Raw genomic sequence first — 24,063 nt, forward strand, 5'->3', positions numbered from 1 at the left:
GTGCCAAGGGTATCAATACTGGGATGCAGGGCCCCAGAGGTTGACGTTAGAGGCTGTCTGTCACATGCAGTGAATGTGTTGTTCAGTCGTGAAGTATCCACGAGTCATGGCGTGCTTAGAAAACTGGCATATGTAACTCCATCATGCAAACAAGTGATAATTTTCAGATAGTATGTATTGGAAGTTGTCTCCATCCTAAAATGTGTGTGTGTATTTAAAAGTATCTTAATTATAAATACTTGCTGCTCATTCACTTTATTGAGACGGCGTTCGAGTCCTGGGACAAAATCAGGAGAGAAATTTTTATGTGTAACTTCATTTTTTTTTTTTCCTTGACTTAGAAAGATGGACGTTGGTCAGTTTCAGTAATGAAAGACTTTGGCCGGTGAAAAGAGGATTTCCGTTTGAACACGTTGGGCGTGCCCAAGAATATTTTTCTTCCTCCTAAACCTTACTGTAAACTTCAGGCCTCATCTGACAAAATAAGTAGTTCAGACTGGACTTTAATAATTCATTTGTTCAACAGGGCTTTACTGAGTTACTCTTACAAGTCATTATGAGTTGCACCTGCAATTAAAGTCCACACTCCTCCTTCGGCCTCCATGGCTCAGTTGATCTCTGTCCATCTCTCCAACTTCCTTTCCAGTATCACCACCACCCCACCCGCCTTGTTCTTTCCACCAAGAGCCCACAGTTCTTCTTGTGCTTCTTTGCCCTGGCTGCTCATTTATGCCTCAGGCCTTTCCATCTTTCTGGAAACCTCTTATTCCAGATGATCACATGGCTCACTGCTTTACTTCATTACCTTCTCTGGTCCCTCATCGCTGCCACAAGGAGGCATCCGTTCACCACTCTTCGTGATGTAGTAAGGACCATCAAAGGCCAAGGACACGGTAACAATGATGTTCGAGAAAGATTATTCTGCTGGCAGTGTGCAAAATGACTTGTATGTAGGGGCGCCTAGACGGCTCAGTGGGTTAAGCGTCCAACTTTGGCTCAGGTAGTGATCTCACAGCTCGTGAGTTCGAGCCCCACGTCAGGCTCTAGGCCGACAGCTTGGAGCCTGGAGCCTGCTTCGGATTCTGTGTCTCCCTCTCTCTCTGCCCTCCCCCCGCCTCCACTCACGCTCTGTCTCTCTCTCCCTCAAGAATAAATAAACATTTAAAAAAATGTTTTAAATGACTTGTATGTACACAGAGGTTGGACTGAACGTGCATGAGCAGAGACAACAGTTAGGAACTTTCACACTCACGCAGGTGTCCATCGATAATGGTCTGATGTGGAAGAAAGGACTGTGTATTCTTTTTTTTTTTTTTTAATGTTTATTTTTGAGAGAGAGAGAGGGAGAGACAGAGCATGAGCATGGGAGGGGCAGAGAGAGGGAGATACAGAATCCAAAGCAGGCTCCAGGCTCCAAGCTGTCAGCACGGAGCCTGATGTGGGGCTTGAACTCATGAACTGCGAGCTTATGACCTGAGTCAAAGTCAGGTGGTCAACTGACTGAGCCACCTGGGCGCCCCAAGGACTGTGTGTTCTTACGCAGAACAGAATATACTCCAGAAAGTGGCAAGTAGTGCTCCAAAACCACATTACTTTTTCTTGACCATGTAATTGACCTCATTTTTTTTTTTTGATGTTTATTAATTTTTGAGAGACAGAGACAGAGCGGGGGAGGGGCAGAGAGAGAGGGAGACACAGAATTGGAAACAGGCTCCAGGCTCCGAGCTGTCAGCCCAGAGGCCGACCCTGGGCTCGAACTCCTGAACAGTGACATCATGACCTGAGCCGCAGTTGGACGCTTAGCCCACTGAGCCAACTGACCTCATTTTTAAAGAATCCTGTTTAGCTCTTTGCGTACAATTTTATCCATTTTATTGCCTCTGCCTCAGAGACTTGTTCATGAGAAATGCTTCCCTCCTGAACACAGATGTCTTGCTGAACATGTAGGATGTCCATGGTTACTCTGATTATGTCTGTTTAGCACAGGGGAGATAGCTGAGCTTAAATGGAAAACATCTGCTATTATTAGCCTTTCTGTTTACCTGTCATAGGGAATGTACGGGGTCAGTCTTCCCCGAACCGGCGGTCCAGTTATCTTTGTCTTTTCAGTGAGATTGCAGACCACTCTTTCTGCTTCTACGCTTGTGTCGAGAACCCCGTGAATTTTTCAGAATTCACGTCAAGCGGTCATGGCTCCTGAGCACGCTGTTGGCTGGTTCCCCCCCTCCCCCCCCCGGTCACTATCTATAGCCTACCAAAAACCCACGTACCCTTTGAGACCATTGTTATTGCAGGCATTCTGGTTCTTGTGTTTTCTGGACTATATATAAAGTTTCTTTGCACATATTTCTTTGTCACCCATCTGTGCCAAGGACGTTTTGGAGACCACAAGAGATGTTACTGTGGGTAAGTAGGCCCTTTACCAGAGCCACTGCACAACCCAACCCCTGGTGAAGCTGGATAAAAACAGGAAGCGCCAGAGAAGGAGCAGGGAGTTCTTTATCCGGAGTGAAGACCACCAGGCCGGAGGGGCTGTGCTAGAAGGAGGGAGCTCTTCACAGGGGCGCACGTGGGTGTGCTCTCGCTCCCGAGACTCCCTCAGCCAGAGGTAGACGTTTCCCGGTGGTGTTGGCAACAGCATCTGCTGGCCATACCACAGACTTTCCCAGAGGCCTTTTCAAGGAAGCTTACGGCCAACACCCTCTGTGTAAAGGCCCATGACTCTCGGGAGCGTGGGCTCTACTGGAGGTTTTTTCCGAGGGAGCTATGATTTGGCGGTTTCTCTACTTCCAAGCTCCCTTCTAATTGTTTTTCCCCTTGTTCTTAAGCGCAGTGATTTATTTTTTTTCCCCCTGTATTTTTCACATGCTTGTGGAAAGAACAGATATGTTTCCATGGTACTTAGCATGTTGTAAACTGCATCGTTTTCCAGGCAGTGAGCTCAGTCTCCTTAAGCCCGTGTTCCTCAGGTAACCCGTGTGTTCCGAGGGGCGGGGGAGGAGTCGGGACCAGCTTTCACCTTCCTTGCTCTCCTCCTGGGGCATCGCCCACCGCGCTGCCCACTCCCAGGAAGTTTCCTCCCCGAAACAACATTACTTCTCTCCTTACCCCTGTTCCGGTTGACCCTCTATTACAGATGGAGACAGTCTGACTCTGCCGAGAAATCTGACCATGTTCTGCTCATCCTTGAGCTACATGATTTGTTCACCGTCCTGCTTTGGTCTCTTCCTAGCACCACCCCTGTGTGGAACTCTGGTTTTGTTCTCATTTCTCCGCTGTATACAAGTGCCGTGAGGGCAGGAACTTCGATTTTCTTATTGCTCTACCTCTGGCCCCTGAGATGGTGCCTGAGATGTGTCAGGTGCTTGATATTTACTGGATGTTTGGCCGCTTCTTCGTATTTCACCGTGGTGTATAACCGCCAACTAGGCTGCCAGAGACCCAGCAGCCCGCCGCAGATGACGTAGGAATTCAGGGTTCGGGGAATGACCGCACGTGCGGAGTAGAGACGGGCGGACTGTCTTTTGTCCTCTGCCATCTAAATGGCAGACCCAAGCGATCTTGGATTTGGACATCCAAGTCCCTTCTCGCCTCTCTAGCCCCATGCTCCCCCTTTCCATCTCACACTCTATACTTCAGCGACACCTTGCACAGAACGTCGCCCCATGACTTCATGTATTTGCTAATGCTTATCCATCCCTCTCTAGAATTTCCGCCACCTCAGACCAGGCTGAAGAAGCCTTCAGAGCTCAGCTCAAGTGTCACCTCCTTCAGAAAAGCCCGCCTCCCCAGGCAAGGGAAGGCCCCTTTCTCTTTGTTCTCATTACGCCACACGCATACCCGTATCACACTTATGCCACTGCCACCGCGTTTTATCTGTTTACATAGCTGGCTCCCGAACCGCATGGCAGACGCCTTGATCGGGGGCCAGGTCTTACTCATCTCTGTTTCTGCAGCACCCAGCACAGTGCCCAACACATAACAGCTGCTAAGTAAATATTTATGTAATTGAATCATATTGATCATATGAACAAACTCCCACTGGGAGAACATCAGCCCTGCCTTATGTATCTGAAAAAAGCCCTTGTGTAGTACAGTCTATTAATTGAGAGCTGCCGTGCTATACATAGGAAGTTGGGTATTTTAGTCCCTGCTTAGAAAATAAAGGTTAAATTGAGCATATTCATAGTTCTGTTGAGATTACATCGTGGCTGTTAGTGCGAAAACAGGTAGTGACTACAGTGTGCGGTTGTTTGGGATTTGCGATGGCCAGCTGCAGTCTAGGTGCTTTCTGCGTCTCGTGGTGTTTTGACTAGATGAGCTAATAGTGTAAAAGTAACAAGTCACTGTTGCTCCGTGGAAGAGGGTGGCTGGCAAGCCTTCTCTGCTTTCAAGTCTTGCTCTTAAAAAAAAAAAAAAAAAAAAAAAAATCCCAAGAAAGGCAGATTCTTTCAAGAAGGTTTATGGCCTGCATTTTCTAAGCCTTCAGCCTGGCTCTCCTCAAGATTAGCGGCGACCCGCATAAACGACGTGGTGGTTCCACTTGTGTTACTCAGGACGGGCCCCCAGATGTTCACTGAAGAACCCCAGAAGGAAGAGCTGTCACAGATCCTGCTGAGAAGTACTGAGTTACAAGAAGCCGGTTGGGATAACTTCTCCTCGAAATGAAAGAGAGATAGGAAACTTGCCAGGTTTTCTAGCACTTTCTTAGCACTAAAAAAGGACTTAAAGAAACTCTTAATACTTGCCAGGTTTTCCTTTCTGGAACCATTTCTGCTATGTGATAGAGAGCCGCTGCTCCGAAATCTGTTTGGTTTTGTTTCCGCTCCCCTCCCCTCCCCTCCCCTCCCCTCCCCTCCCCTCCCCTCCCCTCCCCTTTCCATACACTAAATCATCGAACTCAAAAGACGGGACGATGTTTTCAAGATAAACAGATAAATCCCACATTGTTTCCAATGCAACAGCTTCTTCTGGACTCTTTCGCTGTCTCCGTAGGGTAAGGCTCAGTCACACTTGTATTAACAGTGGAAACAGGCTGCAGCAAATCCTTCGTATGGCGGTGTCACAAGCATTAATTCAACTGTCACACCACCGCAGCCACCGTCACCTCCATCCGTGGCAGAGACGGAGAAGACGAGACCGCGATGCAGTGGGAGGTCAAGGCTAGACGCCAGGGTCGCTGATTGCTAGGGCTCTTCTGTGCTCTGGACCTTGTGTTTCTTGCTCCCCGGAGAGGCGCGTGTTACCTGCCGCGTCAGGCGCGTGACCTAAGCTTTGCTCTCCCAGCCACCCTGCCGGTCAGGTGTTACCCTTCCTGTTCCTGATGAAGTCACAAAAGCCTGCTTTGCTTGCTGGCTTCTGATCAGGAGAGCTGGCCTCCAGGCCCCTGTCCGTGATCCCGAAGCCCTCTCCACCTCTCCACGTGCCACACCGACTCCACACAGCCACCGTGCGTTACATTTGCTGTCACTCGGTAGCCCGGCCGTCCTCCACAGACACCCTCGCGTTCCCCCCTTAAGAACTTTGGAAATAGGAACGGTTATCCTACCCTTTGTGGCAGACAAAACACTGGACCCGACGCTCTTGTTAAAACCGTCGATTCCCGGCGCTCCCGCTTGACCCCTCCAGCTGCCGCCCCTCTAACTAGAGTGAAGGCCCAGACCTCGTGCTGCCTGTAAGGCGTCTGGTGCCCTGGTTCCTCCTCCGACTCGTTCTCCTTCTCTCCCTTCACTGTCTCTGCCCAGGCGCGCTGGCCTCCTCACTGGGCCGCAGATACTCAGGGCCTTGACTCTGGCTGTCCCCTGGGGCCTGAAGTGCCCTTTCCCCGGGTGCCTGCAGGACCGGCCCCCTCGGTTCTGTCAGGGCTTGACCAGAAAGTTCTCTTTTCCCAGAAATCATCTTTCCGGTCACTTGTTCCAGACCATGCCTTACTTTCCATCCTGGTCTTTGTCATTTTCAAGCATTCTGTGTACTTGTCTTGTTCACCATCTGCCTCCTGCCCCCTGGGACAGAGACGCCCTTGTCTAATTCACATCTCAGCTGCAGAACAAGGTGGGCGTGTGGTAGGCACTCGGTGCGTATTTGGCAAATGAAAACAAATTAGCAAACGAAAGATCAGGGGTGCCTGGTTGGCTCAGTCAGAGGGGCGTGTGCATCTTGATCTTGGCGTTGTGAGTTCGAGCCCCGCACTGGGTATAGAGTTACTTAAATAAATAAGTAAATCTTTGAAAAAAAAAAAAAAAGAAATTGTAAGATTCAGAGAGGTAAATTTTTTTTTCCCAAGGGGAATTTTTCCCCCAGAAAATGATGTGGCCCCAGAAGTGCCAGAGCTTGAACTGACACTGGTCTCCTGACCCACACGGTCCGTGCTCTTTGAGCGTGGAGCCCAGCAAAGTCAAAATCGGGAAAAAGTTGCAAGTAGTGTTACCAGGAAAACCCAGTTAATTATGAACACTTTTTATATAATATGCACTTTCTAAACAATTGTTGCATCAGTTAGCGTATCACCCTCACTCAGGCTGGGATGGAGAGCAGCCTTGCTTTGGACAGTCTCCAGGCAGCAGGAATAAGGAAGTCACAGGACTTCATGCCAACATACTTATTTCTGGGCCTTCTGAGTCTGAGCCTCTAAAATGATGAGCTGTGTCATTTCAGAGTCCCTTGCAGCTCTGACTTATCTTCACTAAATCACAGAAGTGGACGAGATGCCGTTTTCTCTTGCATTTGCCCAATTCCATGCACACAAGGTACGCACAGTTGGTTCCGGAGATGAACTGGGGTTGTGCCTTCCTGTAGCTCCTCCTTTCTCATAGATGATCCACACCCATGTGCTCGGTGTCTTTATGTTTGTGCAAAACGTAGGCTTTTCGTCTCACCGTGTTGCGTCGTGGGATCATCTCGTGCATCGTCTGTTGCGGGAAGACTACAACTACTGCCTCTGCAGCGTTTCCCAAGAGGCAAACAGACCAGAAGGCCAGGCCACGTAAGGCCAGGGAACTAAGTCAGAACAGTGACTCGTGGGTCCGGAACGGATGCCTGTCAGCGGCAGAGCCCCGCCCCCACCATTCTGAATTAAGGACATGCACACGGGTTGTCAGACCTAAAAAGAAGTGCAGTAAGTCAGGCCATCGTTGTCCAGCTGTGTAGACAGTTTTGGCAGAGAGGCTTAAATGCAGCATTTAGCACTGTATCTCAGCCTGGTTCATTTCCCTGTTAAAAATTTCCTCCACAGAGAGAAAATGCAGTTCTTTGGACGTGGTGTCCACATCCTTACGAGCAGGAGTGAGCTTTCCAAGCTCCTTCACAAATATGAGTTATTAAAATGCACGGTTTGAGGCTGGTGGGTCCCACTCCTGTTATATTGCTGCACAGTGGTTTATAACAAAGTGAGCCTGCACGCCGTTGCAGGATAGAACACGTCAGAGAAAGTTTGAGACAATGAGAGTGGCAGGTGAATTACTGAACTTGGGATTTGGTCAGTAACTGCACCAAAACGTCTATCTGAAAACAAACTAAAAGAACACACCCGCATCTTCAGTCACCTTTCTCTTAGTCCATTTTCTCCGAAAGGAATGTATCTCTTCCTTCTTCTCCCCAAGCACCTCCGTATCTGCACTCGGTTAAAGGCAGCTCTATTAATTTCTTTGCTCAAACTGAAGTGTCTTTGATCGATCATAACCGTTACGCCTGTCGCTGTACCCGCTAGTGTCTGGATTTCACAAATAGGTCTTGCGGTTTCCAAAACACTGTCTATATTTACTCCTGAGTGACTTTTCACAGGGAGAAATTATAATTGATCCTTCACAACAGAACTACAGACAGGACAGATTTACCCTTTGTTAATTTCTGTTACACTTGGGCACGCTGTTACTTTGTCTTGTAATTTTTCCATACCCCATTTTCTGATTGTAGACTCCTTACAGACAGAAACTGTTACGATATCATCTGGCACAGGATCCATGCTGGTTCTGTGAACGGTGGCAGGTGACCGGGAACTTGGCTAGACACGTCCGCGAAAGCAGTCCCTGCCCCGAGTCCACCCCGGGTCCGCTGAGCCCTCAGCCACTTGCTTCTGTGAGCACATTTCCTGTGTCTCCCACCCAAGTATTTCCAGAAGATGCTACCGGGTGCCTGCCTTCAAACCTACAGCCTTTCTCGTCCAGGAGTAAATGCTGGGAAGAACCTCCCGCCTTTTCCCCCTGGTGCTAATGCTTCTGTGAGGCAACTGCGGGTCCTCTAAAAAGATGATGTTTTGGCTCTATCAGTGACACCTATTAGCTGTTCATGAGAGAGCATGAGAAATTCTCTGGAGTTCAAAACACCAAAATGACATCCTTGGTAAAAAAATCTCTTTATGATTTGAGTATCGTGGTTAAGAGCAGGAATCTCTGGGACTTTGGCCTCGAAGCTGTTCTCAGAGCGCGTTGTATACATTCCACGAGGGCCTTGGGGGACGGAGCAGGCTTAGGTTGGAGTTTCCAGCCCGCTTTGTCATCGTCACAGCTGAGCGGAGTGCTGGAATGTGACATTTAGTCAGTTGTGCCCATTCCTCATCCAGTATTTATCATTTTCCCGTGTGGCAGCTCTTGTGTTAAAAAAACAAACACCTGCTTTGATTTTGCGAGGTTAGTTTGTAAAACACATGAGAGGAAGAAACTCCTCTCCGCTGGACTTCACCCCCGGGTTTCACCCCTCACTCTCTGCTCCTGCTTGTTCCTCAGCAAGTCGGATGGCGTTTACTGACCGGAGCATTTTATGGTTAATTCACCTTTAAACTTTCCAAAATGCCATCTGGCTTCGTGCCTGCAGAGCCAGGACTTAGGAGCCTTGTAAAATGACTGCTGCCCTTTTCCCAAAGAATAGAAGCCACAGAGAGACAGAGAGAGAGAGAGAGAGAGAGAGCGAGAGAGCGAGCTAGAGAGAGAATGGCTTCCCTGCTAAAAAGAAAAGTTACTTTTTATGGCTCAGAGAGTAATCGTGTAACTACAGCAAGCGATGGCTTGTCTGTGTCTCACTTTATAATAATTGAAAATCGTGATAAATTCTTGGAGAAGGTGCATTTGTTCTAAGATCCCTAAGTCGTGCTGTTTGCAGACGTATGTGGTACTGGTGTCAGAATCCACTGAACGGAAAAATCCCTCAATGTGTAGAGTAATATGTTCCGAACGACTCTGTGTTATGAAGTCAAAAACACTCCACAGTCGTTAAGCTGTTTCTTTTGAGTATCTGAACAAGGGTAACGGCCCGTGCCTTCCTCACTCCGTCGGTTGGGGACTTGAGTTCATAGCAGAGCAGAGCCTTAATTGATCTTGGTGGCGACCTTCCAAGCTCTTCAGGCACATATCCTCCTTTTTCTGTAGATAATGTAGAGATCCTTCCTCGCTTGTTAGGTGGCTTCTCTAGATTGGTGTCTCACCCTAGCAAAAGGGAGCGTCCTTCCTTCCATCTTTTCCAGAATATTTTCTCATTACTCCATCTGCAGGAGTAAGGCGGACATTGAAAATGCCCAGGTGAGCGTCAGCCACCTGTCAGGCACTCATCAGTCACTTCTCTTCTGTGATCGTATTTCTGTGGGGCTCGAACCCACGAACCGTGAGATCATGACCTGAGCCGAAGTTGGACACTTAACCGACTGAGCCACCCAGACACCCTATGATTTCTTAAAATCCTACTTGTTATCAAAGACCTGTGTCTAAAAAACAATTCTTTTCTATTCTTTGAAATAATAAAATCTTAAATGACTCAACATCCAGGTTTCAGCTAAGAGTGAGATTGAATCAGCAGCCTCAGATTCTCCACATCTATTTAGCCTTACCTATTGTTAACCAAACTTGCCTGCGAGCCGGGCTGCATGTTGCAAAACTTAGAGCAATAAAACTATTTATAAATCCAAACACCTTCATGAAGACCTGTTTCCTTGGTTTCACTTATGTAAGCCCACAAAACTATCAGTTGCAAGTAACTGAGGGTAGCAAACACAAGTGTTTTCAAATGCCTAGACTTTTTTGAACGTTATGTGATTGAAAAGCAGCCAAGTTTAATGCCGACTGAGAACTGCTGACATTTCTGCAGAGAAAGTGACACCCGGAATGGCAAATAACGTTCTGGACACCAACCTGCGAGCTCGATCTCCGCCCCTCCTGCCTCCACTCCTGCCCTTTTTTTTTTTTCAGGGGGAGGGACTCCTCTACTTAATCCAGATCTGTAGGACAGGAGTCCATTTGATGAATAAAAGGTACGCTAGGCTTTTAATAGGCTGGGAGGCATTTGGTAGTCTCAGACCTCATTACCCTTGGAAGGTTCCTTTATGCTCTAAAACGCTTATTCAGGGATTCCCTTTAGAACCTGAATCTGACCAACACAATGGGCACAGAATTACTGCAAAAATAATATTGCAGAGAAAGCTACGTCAGTGCCCCGAGAAGAAGGTGTAATTCCCCGACATTGATTTTAAGTGCGACTCAAGAGCCACGGTGTTTCAGAGGAAAGAGTGCTTTCTGACCCAGTAGCAGCAAAGGCAGAGGTTTGGTCTTTAATCTGCCTGCAGGGAACCCTGGGTGCTGGATTGTGCAGGGAGGTGCTTCTGAACATTGCTTCAGTGTTTATGGGTCTCGAATTTCAGATTGTGACACTGCAAAGCAGTCTTCTAGGCGCTAGTGCCGGTGATTTAATTATTAGAAGCAAGAAAGTTACTGGCCATCCCTAGAGTTGGGCTCCAGATCCCAAACTAACACTCCCAACTACAACCTCAGGGCAGAGCAGGTACCAGGCCCAGTTCACTCGGCTTTCGGAATGAATTTTAACCCCCGCCCAGTCTTATGATGGGTCCCCTACCTGCAGTTCACTTGTTTTCAGTTTTTGAGGCAATAATTACAGTTACATAAGCAGATGTCTGTTTGGTAGTTCAGGAACTCAGTTTGAAGAAACGAGTAATAATTTTGTTAATCCTATCCTTTTTAATGATCTTTCAGGAGCTGTTTGAGATCAGTGAACCAGAACTCTTCTGCCCATCCCATGAAAAAGCCACCCTATTTGTGGGCAGAATTCTCAGGGAGAGAGTAGGCAGGCCCAGAGAAAAGCAAGTCTAATACCATCCATCTCCGAACAATTGTGGAATGAGCCAGGTTTCCTGAAATTCTCCTAGGAGGCTATCAAAAGCCACAGAGGATCTGAACTTGAGAAAAAGTAGGAACTTGCCCAAATAGATAGTGTAGACCTTTGTAGCATAGGCCTCAAAATTTCCCAGGGGATCAATCTCATCTGGTCACCTTTAAGAGAGTCTTTGTTATTGTATATGAACTATATTTCAATAATAATGATAATAATAGTAATAATGAATCATTGTGGATGGTTAGGAATTCAATATATAAACTAGAGGTTGAAGAGAAGTGACTGTGTTTCAGAGACGAGGTCTTAGCGGGACTATTTTTGTGTTTGAGGACATTAGAAATCCTTTGCTGCTTAGCACCCTTTCTGGAACCTTTCTGGGATGGCACTTTGTCAGGTTGGAGCCAAGAATGGTGGAATTTTCAGGAAGCAGAGTGTTAGCTGATGACATAATTAGCAGGTATGAGAGGTCAGCCTTCTTAACACTAAGGTCACTTTCTGTATTTCTCATTGTCTGCTGGGTGCCGGGCAGGTGCCGTGCTAGCTCTGGGTGTGAGTAGTGGTGAATGAAACAGACCTGCTTCCTGACTTGACCGAGCCAATGATCTAGTAGGGAAGACACCCATCAGTAGACAAGAAAACAGTCCAGTGTTTAATTATGCACGTGACAGGTGCTTTGAAGAAAAAGGGCTGACATGACTTGGGGAGGTTACTTCAGTTTTGGTAGTAAGGAAAGGCCTTTCAGAGGAAATTCACTTGCGTGATATTTTACCCAGTATAGTTTTTTTTATTGAAGGATAACTGGCATACAATATCCTATTAGTTTCAGGTGTATATCGCAGTGATTTGGTATTTTTATACAAAACGATCCCCACAAAGCTAATTACAGTATTGTTGGCTATATTCCTCATGCTGTACATTACATCTTGACTTACTATAAGTGTAAGTTTGTGCCTCTTAATCCCCCTTCACCTATTTTGCCTGGCCAGCCCCCCCCCATCCCTCTCTCTTTTGTTAACCAACATTTACAAACACACCAACAGTTTGTTTTGTATTATCTACGAGTCTTTTTCTGTTTTGTTTTCTTTGCCCTTTGTTCATTTGTTTCTTAGATGCCACACATAAGTGAAATCATACAGCGTTTGTCTTTCTCTGTCTTATTTCACCAAACACAGTACCCTCAAAGTCCATCCATGTTGTCTCAGATGGTAGGATCTCATACTTTTTTATGGCTAATACTTCATTGTGTATAGATACCACACCTTCATTATCCATTTATCTGTTGATGGGCATTTACATATCTTGGCTATTGTAAATAATGCTGCAGTGAACATATAGGCACATATATCTGTTCAGATTTGTGTGTTTGTTTTCTTCAAATACTCAAAAATGGAATTGTTGGATCATGTGACAGTTCTGTTTTTAATTTTTTGAGGAACCTCTATACTGTTTTCCATAGTGGTTGCACCAATTTACATTCCCACCAGCAGTGTATAAAGATTCCCTTTTCTTCATATCCTTGCCAAAAATTGTTATGTTTTGTCTTTTTGATAGGAGCCAGCCTGACAAGTAGGAGGTGATATCTCGTTATGGTTTTGATTCGCATTTCCGTAATGATTAGTGATGTTGAGCATCTTTTCATGTGTCTGTTGGCCATCTGGATGTCTTCTTTGGAAAAAATGTCTCTTCAAGTCCTCTGCCCATTTTTTAATAGGGTTGTTTATTTTGTTTACATTAACTTGTATAAGTTTTTTGTGTATTTTGGATATTAAGCCCTTATCAGGTGTATGATTTGAAAATATTTTCTCCCATTCAGTAGGTTGCCTTTTCGCTTTGCCGGTGGTTTCCTTCATTGTGCAAAAGCTTTTTTAGTTTGATATAATCTCTTCTGTTTCTTTTAGCTTTTATTGCCCTTGACTGAGGAGACTCATCCTAAAAAATATTCCTAAGACCATGTCAGAGAGCTTATTGCCTATGTTTCCTATAGGGGTGTATGGCCTCAGATATTACATTCAAGTCTTTAAACCATTTTGAATTTATTTTGGGGCATGGTGTAAGACAGAGGTCCGGTTTTATTCTTTTGCATGTAGCTACCCAGTTTTCCCAACACTATTTATTAAAGAGACTGTCTTTTTGCCATTGTATATTCTTGGCTTCTTTATCATAGATTAATTGGCCATTTATCCATGGATTTATTTCTGGGCTCTCTATTTCATTGATCTGTGTGTCTGTTTTATACCAGTACCATACTGTTTTGATTACTGTAGCTTTGTAGTATAGTTTGAAATCAGGCAGCATGACACATCCAGCTTTGTTCTTCTTTCTCAAGATTGCTTTGGCTATTTGGGTCTTTAATGGTTTTATACAAATCTTCAGATTCTTTGTTCTGTTTCTCTGAAAAATGCCATTGGTATCTTAATGGAGATTGCATTGAATCTGGAGATTGCTTTACTTAGTGTGGACGTTTTAACTGTTAATTCTTCCAGTCCATGAGCACGGTATATCTTTCCATTTATTTGTCTTCATTTTCTTTAGTCCGTGTCCTATAGTTTTCAGAGTACAGCGTTTTACCTCCTTAGTTTACATTTATTCCTAGGTGTTTTGTTCTTCTTAATGTAATTGTAAGTGGGATTGTTTTCTTAATTTTTTTCTGATAGTTTGTTATTAGCATATAGAAACGCAACCAACTTAATTTTGTATCCTGCAACTTTACCGAATTCATTAATTCTAATAGATTTTTGGTAGAATCTTTAGAGTTTTCTATATGTAATATTGTCATCTGCAGATAGTGACAGTTCTGCTTCTTTCCAACTTGGATTGCCTTTTATTTCCTTTTCTTGCCTAATGGCTGTGGCTAGGACTTCCAGTACTATGTTGAATAAAAGTGGCGAGAGTGGGCATCCCTGTCTTGTTCCTGATCTTTGAGGAAAAGCTTTAGCTTTTCCCCATTGAGTGAGTGATGCTAGCTGATGGTGTGTTGTATATGACCTTTATTATGTTTAGATATGCTCTTTCTATACCTGCTTTGTTGAGTGTTTTAATGCATCTATTGAGATACGATTTTTACCTTCAATTTTGTTAATGTGGTGTATCATGTTGATTGAGTCATGGATGTTGAACCATCCTTGCATCCCTGGAATAAATCCCACTTGATTGTGGCATGTGATCATTTTAACATATTATTGGATTCAGTTTGCTAATATTTTGTTGAGAATTTTTACGTCAATGTTCATCAGGGATATTGGCCTATAATATTCTTTTCTTATGTTGCTTTTGTCTGGTTTTTGGCATCAAGGTAATGCTGGCCTCGTAAAATGAGTTTAGAAATGTTTCTTCCTCCTCAGTATTTTGGGATAATTTGAGAAGGATAAGTACTCTTTCTTAAATGCTTGGTAGAATTCACCTGTGAAACTGTCTTCTGCTGGATTTTTGTTTGGGGAGAGTTTTTAATATTAAGCTGTTGATTCAATTTCATTACTTGTAATTGTTCTAGTCAGGTTTTTTATTTTTGAGAGAGAGAGAGAGAGCATGAGTAGGGGAGGGGCAGAGAGAGAGGGAGAGAGAGAATCTTAAGCAGGCTCCACACTCAGCGCAGAGCCTGACATGGGGCTTGATCTAATGACTGTGAGATCATGAGCTGGGCTGAAGCCAAAAGTCAGATACTTAACCAACTGAGCCACCCAGGCATCCCAAACTCAAGAGTAGATTTTCTAAATATTCGTGATTCAGTCTTGGAAAATTTTGTGTTTCTGGCATTATTTCTTTTAGATTTTCCAATTTGTTGGTGTATAATTGTTCATAGGAGTTTCTTAGGATTCTCTGTATTTCTATGGTATCAGTTGTTAACTTCTTTCGTTTCTGATTTTATTTGGGCCATCTTTTTTTCTTGATGAGTTTGACTAGAGGCTTATCAATTAAAAGAAAAAAAACTTTTACATTGTTCTATTATTTTTTTAAATCTCGACTTCATTTACTTCCTCTCTCATCTTTCCTTCCTTCCACTAACTTTGGGCTTTGTTTGTTCTTTTTCTAGTTCCTTTAGGTGTGAAGTTAGATTGTTTATTTGGGATTTTTCTTGTTTCTTGAGGTATGTATGCCTGTATTGCTATGAATTTCCCTCTTAGAACTGCCTTTGCTCCATCCCATAGATTTTGGAAAGTTATGTTTCTATTGCCTTGTGTCCCAAGGTATTTTTAAATTTTTTCTCTTTGATTTCTTCATTGATTTATTGGATATTTAGTAGCATATTTAGTCTCCACTTATTTGTAGGTTTTTTTTTCAAGTTTTCTTATTGTAATTGATTTCTAGTTTCGTACTATTGTGGCCAGAAAATATGCTTGCTTGGTAAGATTGCAGTCTTCTTGAATTTATTGAGACTTGTTTTGGGGCTGAACATGTGATCTATCCTGGAGAATGTTCCATGTACACTTGAAAATGTTTATTCTTTTTTTTAAAAATTTTTAAAAATTAACATTTATTCATTTTTGAGAAACAGAGAGTACTAGTGGAGTCTGGGCCCAGAGAGAAAGGGAGACACAGAATCCGAAGCAGGCTGCAGGCTCTGACCTATCAGTCTTGATCCCGACACAGGGGTCGAACTCAGGAGATCATGACCTGAGCTGAAGTCGGACACTTAACCGACTGAGTCACCAGGTGCCTCATTTTTAAGTTTTTTTAAATGTGTATTTATTTTTGAGAGAGGGAGAGGGAAGGAGGGCACACAAGTGGGGGAGGGGCAGAGAGAGAGGGAGACACAGAATCAGAAACAGGCTCCAGGCTCTGAGCGGTCAGCTCAGAGCCTGATGCAGGGCACGAACTCAGGAACCACGAACCACGAGATCATGCATGACCTGAGTTGAAGTCAGACACTTAACTGAGTTACCCAGGCACCCCTTGAAAATGTTTATTCGGAAGGGAGGAAGGCAGGGAAGGAGGGAAGGAGGGAGGGAGGGAAGGAAGTAAGTGTGTATTCTTAAGTTTTAAGTCCATTTGGTCTAATAAGGCCAATGCTTTTGTATTGATTTTTCTGTCTGGATGATCTGTGGTTATAAGTAGGCTATTAAAGTCCCCTACTATTACTGGCAGCTAGATAGGCACGGGCCAGGTGTCCCTGGGAGTGCCGTGCTGGGGTTACCCTGGGGGGATGGACAGCTGGAGCTGGGGTGGCCCTAGCAGGCTGGCCCTGTTCTCACCTGAGCTATTATGACTTGATGGGGGGAGACGTAAAAAATGGCACTGGCTGGCACCTCCAGCCATGTCTCCCTCTCCTGGCGTTCTCTGTGTGGTCCTTCTGTTGTTTATTGTGCAGAAGCTGTTCAGCCAATCCTCAGTTCTTCCTTAGGAGGAATTGCTCTATATGTATAGATTCAGTGTGTCCATGGGAGGACATTGAGTTCAGGGTCTTCCTATGTCGCCATCTTGGACTGCCAAGATTTTAAAGGTTTTAAATATTTTAAATTCTGCTTTTGCAACACTCCAGGAAGTTATGGAAGGGAAGAAGCCCCATTTTCTTCTGTAATCCCTCACAGTTTAAAGCACTCAGTGAATGTTGACTGACAGTTTTGTAACCCATCATATGTTGTCCATGTTCCTTTAGAAAATGCTCCCTAGGTCTAATTGGATACGGCCTAATTATGGTCTGGGACCTAATGTTTATAAGAGTCGGTAACAGTACCTGGCCTGTAATCAGTGCTCAAATACTGGTGAATGAATGAATGGATCAATGTAGGTTACAAATTGAGTTTGGTTTCTCAGATAAAGGCACTCTCCGTGATCTGATGAAACCACAGACCTTCCCTTTTCTCCTCATGCTCGTTCTTCTGTTTTTAAATGTTTGTTTATTTATTTTGAGAGAGCATGCATGTGTGCAAGTGGGGAAAGGTCACAGAGAGAGGGAGAGAGAACAAGCAGGCTCCGTGTTATCAGTGTGGAGCCCGATGCGGGGCTCGATCTCATCAATCATGAGATTCAAGACCTGTTCATGTTCTTCCCCCCTCCTCCCTCTCCCCCCTCCTCCTCCTCCTTTTTTTAATGTTTATTTATTTTTGAGAGAGAGAGAGGGTGGGGGAGGGGCAGAGAGCGAGGGAGACACAGAATCCAAAGCAGGCTCCAGGGTCTGAGCTGTCAGCACAGAGCCCGACGCGGGGCTCGAACTCACAAACCATGAGATCATGACCTGAGCCAAAGTCGGATGCTAAACCGACTGAGCCACCCAGGCGCCCCCATGCTCATTCTTCTTAACCCACATGTTCCCATCACTCCTTCCCCAAGAGTGATACCATTTGGTCCCATGTGTCTTTTGTCTGTAGGCAACTCCCAAGTTACAGTGCTAGCCCTGTTCTCTCCGGCCCATCAGGCCTCACCTGTTTCCTATCGTTTGCTGCTCTTCTCTGCTAAATGTCCTCCTGGCACCTCAGACGTGCCCGCGACTCTCCACTTGAGGGCTGCATGGCTTGCCCCTCACTTCCTGACGTTTTTACTCAGAGATCACCTTCTAGGAGAGGCGCCCTGGGCACCGTGTCTAAACCCGCATGCCCCTCCCCACCCACCACACTTGCTAACCTCCTTCCATGCTTTTGTGTTCCTCCGTAGTACTTATTTAACATTCTGTATACTTTCTGTCTCTGCCTCCTCTCTCGTTTTCTAAGAAGGAAGCTCTGTGAGGACAGGAATTTCTTTTCCTGTTTTGTTCACTCCTCTGTCCTCAGTGCCTGGCACATGGTAGGAATTGAGTGAATGTCTGTTGAATTCATGACTATTTATGTATAATGTTCAGGCGCTATATATCATATAGAAGAGGTAGTGACCAAGTCAGGTACTTGCACCGATGCATACTGTCCCCGAGAGCAATTGCTAGAAATGCAGACCGATGCCAATGTGTCCTGACAGTGATCCAGATTCCAAGAGTGGTTCTGGCACTGGTGATGTGATTTTCTGAGATGAACCCTTTTTTTTAATGTATTTATCTTGAGAGAGAGAGAGAGAGAGTGAGTGAGTGAGTGAGTGAGTGCCGGGGGAGGGGCAGAGAGAGAGGAGCGAGAGAGAATCCCAAGCAGGCTCCATACTGTCAGTGCAGAGCTCGACACGGGGCTTGAATCCACGAACCATGAGTTCGTGATCTGAGCCGAAGTCAGACACTTAACCAACTGAGCTACCCAGGCGTCCATGAGATGAACAGTTCTCGAGTTCAGAAAGAAACAATATTCCCAGCATAGTGGGGTAGTTATAAGAATGTATTCTGAAGTCACACTGCCTAGTAAACCAGTGAGGTTCTGTCTTGATTAATATAGTAGTAATAAGGGTTTTTTTTTTTTAACCTATGTGAATATTGCACGAGATGTGGGACTATCCCTGTGCCTTGCAGATTGTCCAGCATCCTGACCTCTGCCCCCTGAATTCTAGTAGCTCCCCTCCTTCATCATGACCACCCCAAGTAAGGGTTAATGGTTTTTGTATACGCTATTCCAGGCCCCCAGTTTTTTGTGTGAAATTATTATAGACCTGAATAACTAGATAGGCTTTTTGTCATTTGACTCCCAATTGCTCAGTGCCCATAACAAGTTCTGGTTTGTCTTTTTAATTATGTATATATGTATATATTGTTTTAAGTTTATTTTTGAGAGAGACAAAGACAGCACAAGTAGGGAAGGGCAGAGAGACAGAGAGAGGGAGAATCCCAAGCAGGTTCCGCACTGCCAGCACAGAGCCCAATGTGGGCTCAAACCCACGAAGCCACGAGATCATGACCTGAGCTGAAACCAAGAGTCGGACACTTGACTGAGCCCCCCCAGGTGTCCCCCAAATTCTGGTTTGTCTTACAGCTAAACATGATATTGCTCCCTCCCCCCGGGTCTCCCTATCTTTGGACACTCCCAGCCCAAAGTTCTGCCCCCTCCCCCCCCCCCCCACTGCTTTTAGTTTCTTCAGGCAGAGGGCAGACATGGGGGTCGCAAGGAGCTCTTTTACTTGTCCGTGTTCCTTACGTCTCCAGAAAGACTCTTCAAGTCGGAAGTACCTACTGTGTTTCCATCCATAGTGTGACTGTTAGGGTCCTTCCCAGCTGAGCGGGGAGAGGTTCTAGCTGCCCCACCTTCGGAAGTGCCAGTCATTTCTTAAAGGAGCCAAAGCTCTTTTCTGTAAGTATTTTGACACAGTTCAATTAAGTAGAACATTTATATATTGGGTATGAAGAAAAAGGTCAGTGGCGGAGTTCTCGTGGAAGGTTTCTAACAAGTGGGACTTGAAATGGACCTTAGAGGGTTAATAGAACTCAGAGAGAGAATTTGGGTGAGAAAGAGCAGAAAGGGTGGTTTTTTCAAGTAGAGGAAAAAATACCAACAGAGATACAGTGCATGGTGTGTTGGGATGGTCAAAACCAGGACTCGAGTTGAAAATTGGCGATAAGATGGACCAGGCGTAGTGGCCCCAGCTTATGGGAGTTCTTGGGAGCTGCCATGCCGTGACCTTGTGCCACTTCACTGTTCATTGTATTCCCTTCCCTCCCCACCTCCTCCCCTCCCCTCCCCTCCCCTCCCGTGGTGTCTCCCCTTTTGGACTTCCTTCCGTGTTTTTCCTTTTGTTTGTTTTGCTTGAAGGTATCTCTTGTGGTCTGTGAATTGGTGGATTTTTATCTACTGTCCATGCAACCTCACACACCACCCCCCCCCCCAACCCCACTGGGTTCAGGCACAGGTACCGGCAGCCTGTCACTGCCTGTCACCAGCTTAGCTTACACGGAGCCAACTACCTCTTGTTAGGATTAGTGTCTGATCCCGAATAGAAATCTGTTTTATGACACATGCTTCTTTGCAAAGCATTGAAGTCTTGTGACTTCTTAAAATTAAACTTCTGTGAAACGTCTGCATCTTTAAATTCTGTTTATGGTCAAGGTTCTGGCGTGGGCTAGCCACCAGCCAGCTAACCGTCTCCTTCCTGGCAGGCCGTTCTCGGTTACTGTGCGTTTACAGGCTGTTCAAAATTCCACATTGCCTGGAGTTTTTCCGCCTCCAGGGTCCAGGCACATTCGCTGCTTCCTCAACCCTTCTGAGCTTTCAGAATCACATTTTAGCGTTCGTATCTGAAGCCCTTCATTCCTTTTCCTTTTCATGTGTCTGATGAATTTTGTTTTTGAAGTATCCTTTTTTTTTTTCTACACCTTTTTCCTGACTCAGATCAGGGTTTCATCTCATTCTCCTGCTCACTTCAGAAGGCCCAGGACGGAAAAGGACTTTCGTCACCTGTGCAGTAGCCACATGTTTGCTGAGAGGTGACGGGGAGCGAGCCCTTAACCTCTCGTTCCATGCCGTTCCTTTTGGGCCAGCTTTCCCCGAACAGTCCAGGTCTTTTTTTTATTAAGTACCCCAAAACAGCTTAGCCGTCCCGTCACGTATCTCGGCTCTCGGCTGTCCTGTCACAAGGCTCCTGCGCTTGACGCTCTTAGTACGAGGGCGCTGCACGTGGACGGCGGGGACCTGGCCCGCGGTGGAGGTGCCGAGTCTGTTACTCACACTGAGGCGCGAATCATGGGCAACAGTTGAAGACGCTGGCCTTTCAGGGACGATGAGTTGTTGACCACACTCACAGCCTTGGAGTGAAAGGTAACAGGAGCCTCACCTACCCTTTCGAGGGGACTTTCAGAGCCTCTCTGCTGCTCCTGCGAGTGTACCGTGTGAACAGACGCCCGACAGCCCAGGCGAGGGGTCCCGAGTGACCATACACTGTTTCCCAGTCCGTCCTCCTTTAATTAAAATAGTCAGAACCTCACCAGTAGTGGTGAGATGCAGGGGTGAGTACTGAAACACCGAGAGAACTCTCTACTGAGTCCCACGGAGCGGATAGAAGGTTACGCTGTGCCCCTCGACTGTCGTGCAGAGGTTTGGGTAACCTGGGGCTCCTCGCGGCAGGTCACTTCACGCCCGGAGACCCCAGCTTGTCACTCAGAAGGGGCTTCCTGAATCCAGCTCAAGGCGTTCCCATCCTCCCTGGTGGCCTTCTGATGGCACTCATCGTTTCCTTGCCCCAGAAGTCGTTGCTTCCAGAAAGGAGTAAAGCGCCGAACCTGTCTTTATGGCCGCCTAGACCATCCTTCGTCTGAGTCTCCCGGCTGGGCTTAAGATGGCAGTGCCGTTGCAGCCACGGCTGGGGACTCCCGGGTTTGGGGGCCAGGCCACAGCTTTACTTTTCCCTCAAGGCATCTGAGCTTCTGTCACCAGGTCCTCCGTTTCTTCTCAGGCACTTAAGGTATCAGGGAAATCCAGTTATCGGTGTGAACCACCGCGGGCACACGGGCTGTAGTGACTTTTGCAGGTGGCTTGGGCCACGTACGAGGGAACCTACTCCTGATCTCAAAATTGTCACCTGGATCCCACATTAATCCAGAAAAGCAGTAAAAATTAATAACGTATGTTACATGTCTCTAACACATGTGCTTTCCGTTATCTGGGCACGTATGCCCCAGCGTGCACGTGAGCATGCCTGCACCCCCCCACTCCCCCACCCCCCACAACACACACAGTTTTTCTGAAACGGGGAGTAACTGTGGTTCCAAAAGGAAACGATTGGTGTGACCCCTTGAAATCTGAGCCCAGCCGCATGATCCAAATGAAATGGCTCCAAATGCACGGGCAGGTTGTCTGTCTTCCAGAGAGCCGCAGCTGCCCAAGAAGCGGGGAAAGAAAGCACTTTGGTAGGAAACGTTGGCTAACTTGCAGGCATTCGGATTTAATTCTCCGAAGATGAGCAAACGACTTCCACAAGGTGGTCATATAGGAAGATCCCGACTCCCCTCCTCCCGCACACGCCTACAGCTGCCTCTGGAAAGTTTCCCTCTGCTTCTCCCCGACAAAGGGTAGAAAGACCCCATCCGGATGGGTGAGAGAGGCAGAGAGACGCAGCGGTGCCAAAACCCCCGTCCCCGGCACAGCGACGCACAACAGGGAAGGAGCTCACCAGCCCGCGGCCTCTGCCCGGGAAGCAAGGGGTCGGCGCCCCACATCAGGCCCCTCGAGTCCTGCACTGGAGAGACAAGCCCAGAACATCCGGCTTATTAGGAAGTGAACGGGGCTGATCATCCAAAGAACCCAAAGGACTGTAGAAACCGAGGTCCCCCTTCAGAGAGCTTGCCTGCAGCCTCATTCACCCTGACCCAGTGCACAGACAGCAGTTTGACAAGTGCTTAGACTAGATGAGAAGGAAATTCACTTGCCGATCTAAAAGCAGCAGCTGGAGGGGAGACGGTCGAAACTCTCCCGGAGGAGAGGCACTGGTGAGGCCAGTTTTGCACCCGCCGCCAGCCCCCCGCCCCCACCAGCACGCAGGGAGGAGACCATCCTGCTGCCTCACTGCAGCCAGAGAGTGCCTGTAGGCAGGTGCCGCGCTCCCCTCTCCCTGGCAGCTGAGCACAGCATTGCCCCACCCCCAGCCGGTGCTCCGGCACAGGAAGGCGCCCCCCTGCTGCAGTCCTGATGCCCACAGGCGGGCTCATCTTCCGGCTGCCTTTCTGAAGCCGGTGAGCATGCCACGCCCCGTACGCTCTCCACCTGCCTAGTTGAAGCCAGCAGGTAGGCACGGTCTACACGGTGCTGCCCTTGGTTGCCTGGCCCTAGTGCCCGGGGGGGCTGCCGTTCCTGAGCTCCAGGGGAAGGTAACAGTGGAGAATACAGTTCCTGGCAGGCCACCACCCCTAGAGCACTGCACAGACAGCAGTCTCCCTGGGGAAAAGGCCGGCTACCCTCGAGCTCCTGCCTGGGCAGTAGGCTTCAGATTGCCCACACAGGGAGAGGCTGATAAGGTGCTCCCGGGGAGCATAAGCCAGGGAGATGCCTCTGTGTCCACTCCTCTGGCCTCATGACAGATCTATAAGACCTCCCAGAAAGGAGATTATTCGTTCATCTGGAGCCCCACTTGTTAAAACTGTTGCCCAGGTGACACCTCCAGATCTCCTGGTCTGGCGGCCAGCACAGGGATTACGACTATCTCTTTGCATACTTTTTCTTTTTTTTTTTAAGAGAGAGAGAGGGGGGAGAGGGCCAGAGAGAGAGAAAGAAAATCCTAAGCAGTCTTCGCCCTGATGCAGGACTTGATCCCACAATCATGAGATCACAACCAGAACTGAAATCAAGAGTTGGACACTCAACTGAGCCACATACTTTAAAAGCTCTTGGCCTGAGGGATTTCACCTTTAATTGCCTGAACTCGGTGTTAAATGAGATTCCTCCCCTGGGAACACTGACAGGTCTTGGCACACTCTCAACAGCAGGGACACATCAAGAAGAAATCAGGTGGTGTAGACTATCCCAAAGGTTCAAGAGATAATCATGAACCAGGGCAAAGTTGAATGAGAAGCTTCATCACCTACAGAGGCCAATCCTTCAAGATTGAGAGAGAGCTGCTTTGTCTAATACATAGAAACACACGGGGAAGCAAACAAAATGACACAGAGAAATATGTTCCAGATGAAAGAACAAGACAGAACCTTAGAAAAAGACTTTAATGATACAGAGGTTCAGAAATCTGATAAAGAATTTAAAATAGTAGTCAATAAAGGTGATTGCCGAACTCAGAGGAAGAATGAACGAACACAGTGAGAACTTCATCAGAGAGAAAGAAAATATAAGAAAGGACCAAACAGAAGTCAGAGACCTGAAGAGAAAAATAACTGAGCTGAAATATGCTATAGGGGTTCAACAGCAGGCAGAGTAACACATTAAAAGGCTCAGTGAGCTGGAAGACAAGGCAGTGGAACTCATCCAGACTGAGAAGCCGAAAGAAAAAAGAATTCTTTTAAATGAAGAGACCTTAAGGGACCAAAAAGACATAAAGTAGAATTACATTCACATTATAGGGTTCCCAGAAGGAGAAGAAAGAGAGGGGCAGAAAATTTCCCTAACCTGTAGAGGGAAACAGACCTCCAGATCCAGGAATCCCAGAGAGTTCCAAGCAAGATGAACCCAAAGAGAT

General features: G+C 46.5%; 1 protein-coding gene across 3 annotated transcripts in view; it reads left to right on the forward strand.

Annotated features, from left to right (window-relative positions):
- Positions 1–24,063, forward strand: part of ATF6 (activating transcription factor 6) — a 205,610-nt gene that overhangs the window by 170,913 nt on the left and 10,634 nt on the right. The window contains exon 17 of one of the 3 annotated variants that reach the window (XM_086693382.1): positions 20,277–21,508. The exons of the other annotated variants lie outside the window; for them this stretch is intronic. Within the exon in view, the coding sequence (XP_086549508.1) occupies positions 20,277–20,353 (77 nt within the window). The 3' untranslated portion in view covers positions 20,354–21,508. Of the gene's footprint in view, positions 1–20,276; positions 21,509–24,063 lie in introns of those variants that run through there. 3 annotated transcript variants of the gene reach the window in all.

The sequence above is a fragment of the Puma concolor genome, chromosome E4 (assembly GCF_028749965.1).
Source record: "Puma concolor isolate L17-30 chromosome E4, mPumCon1.1.hap2, whole genome shotgun sequence".
In the NCBI taxonomy this organism is placed as follows: Eukaryota; Metazoa; Chordata; class Mammalia; order Carnivora; family Felidae; genus Puma; species Puma concolor.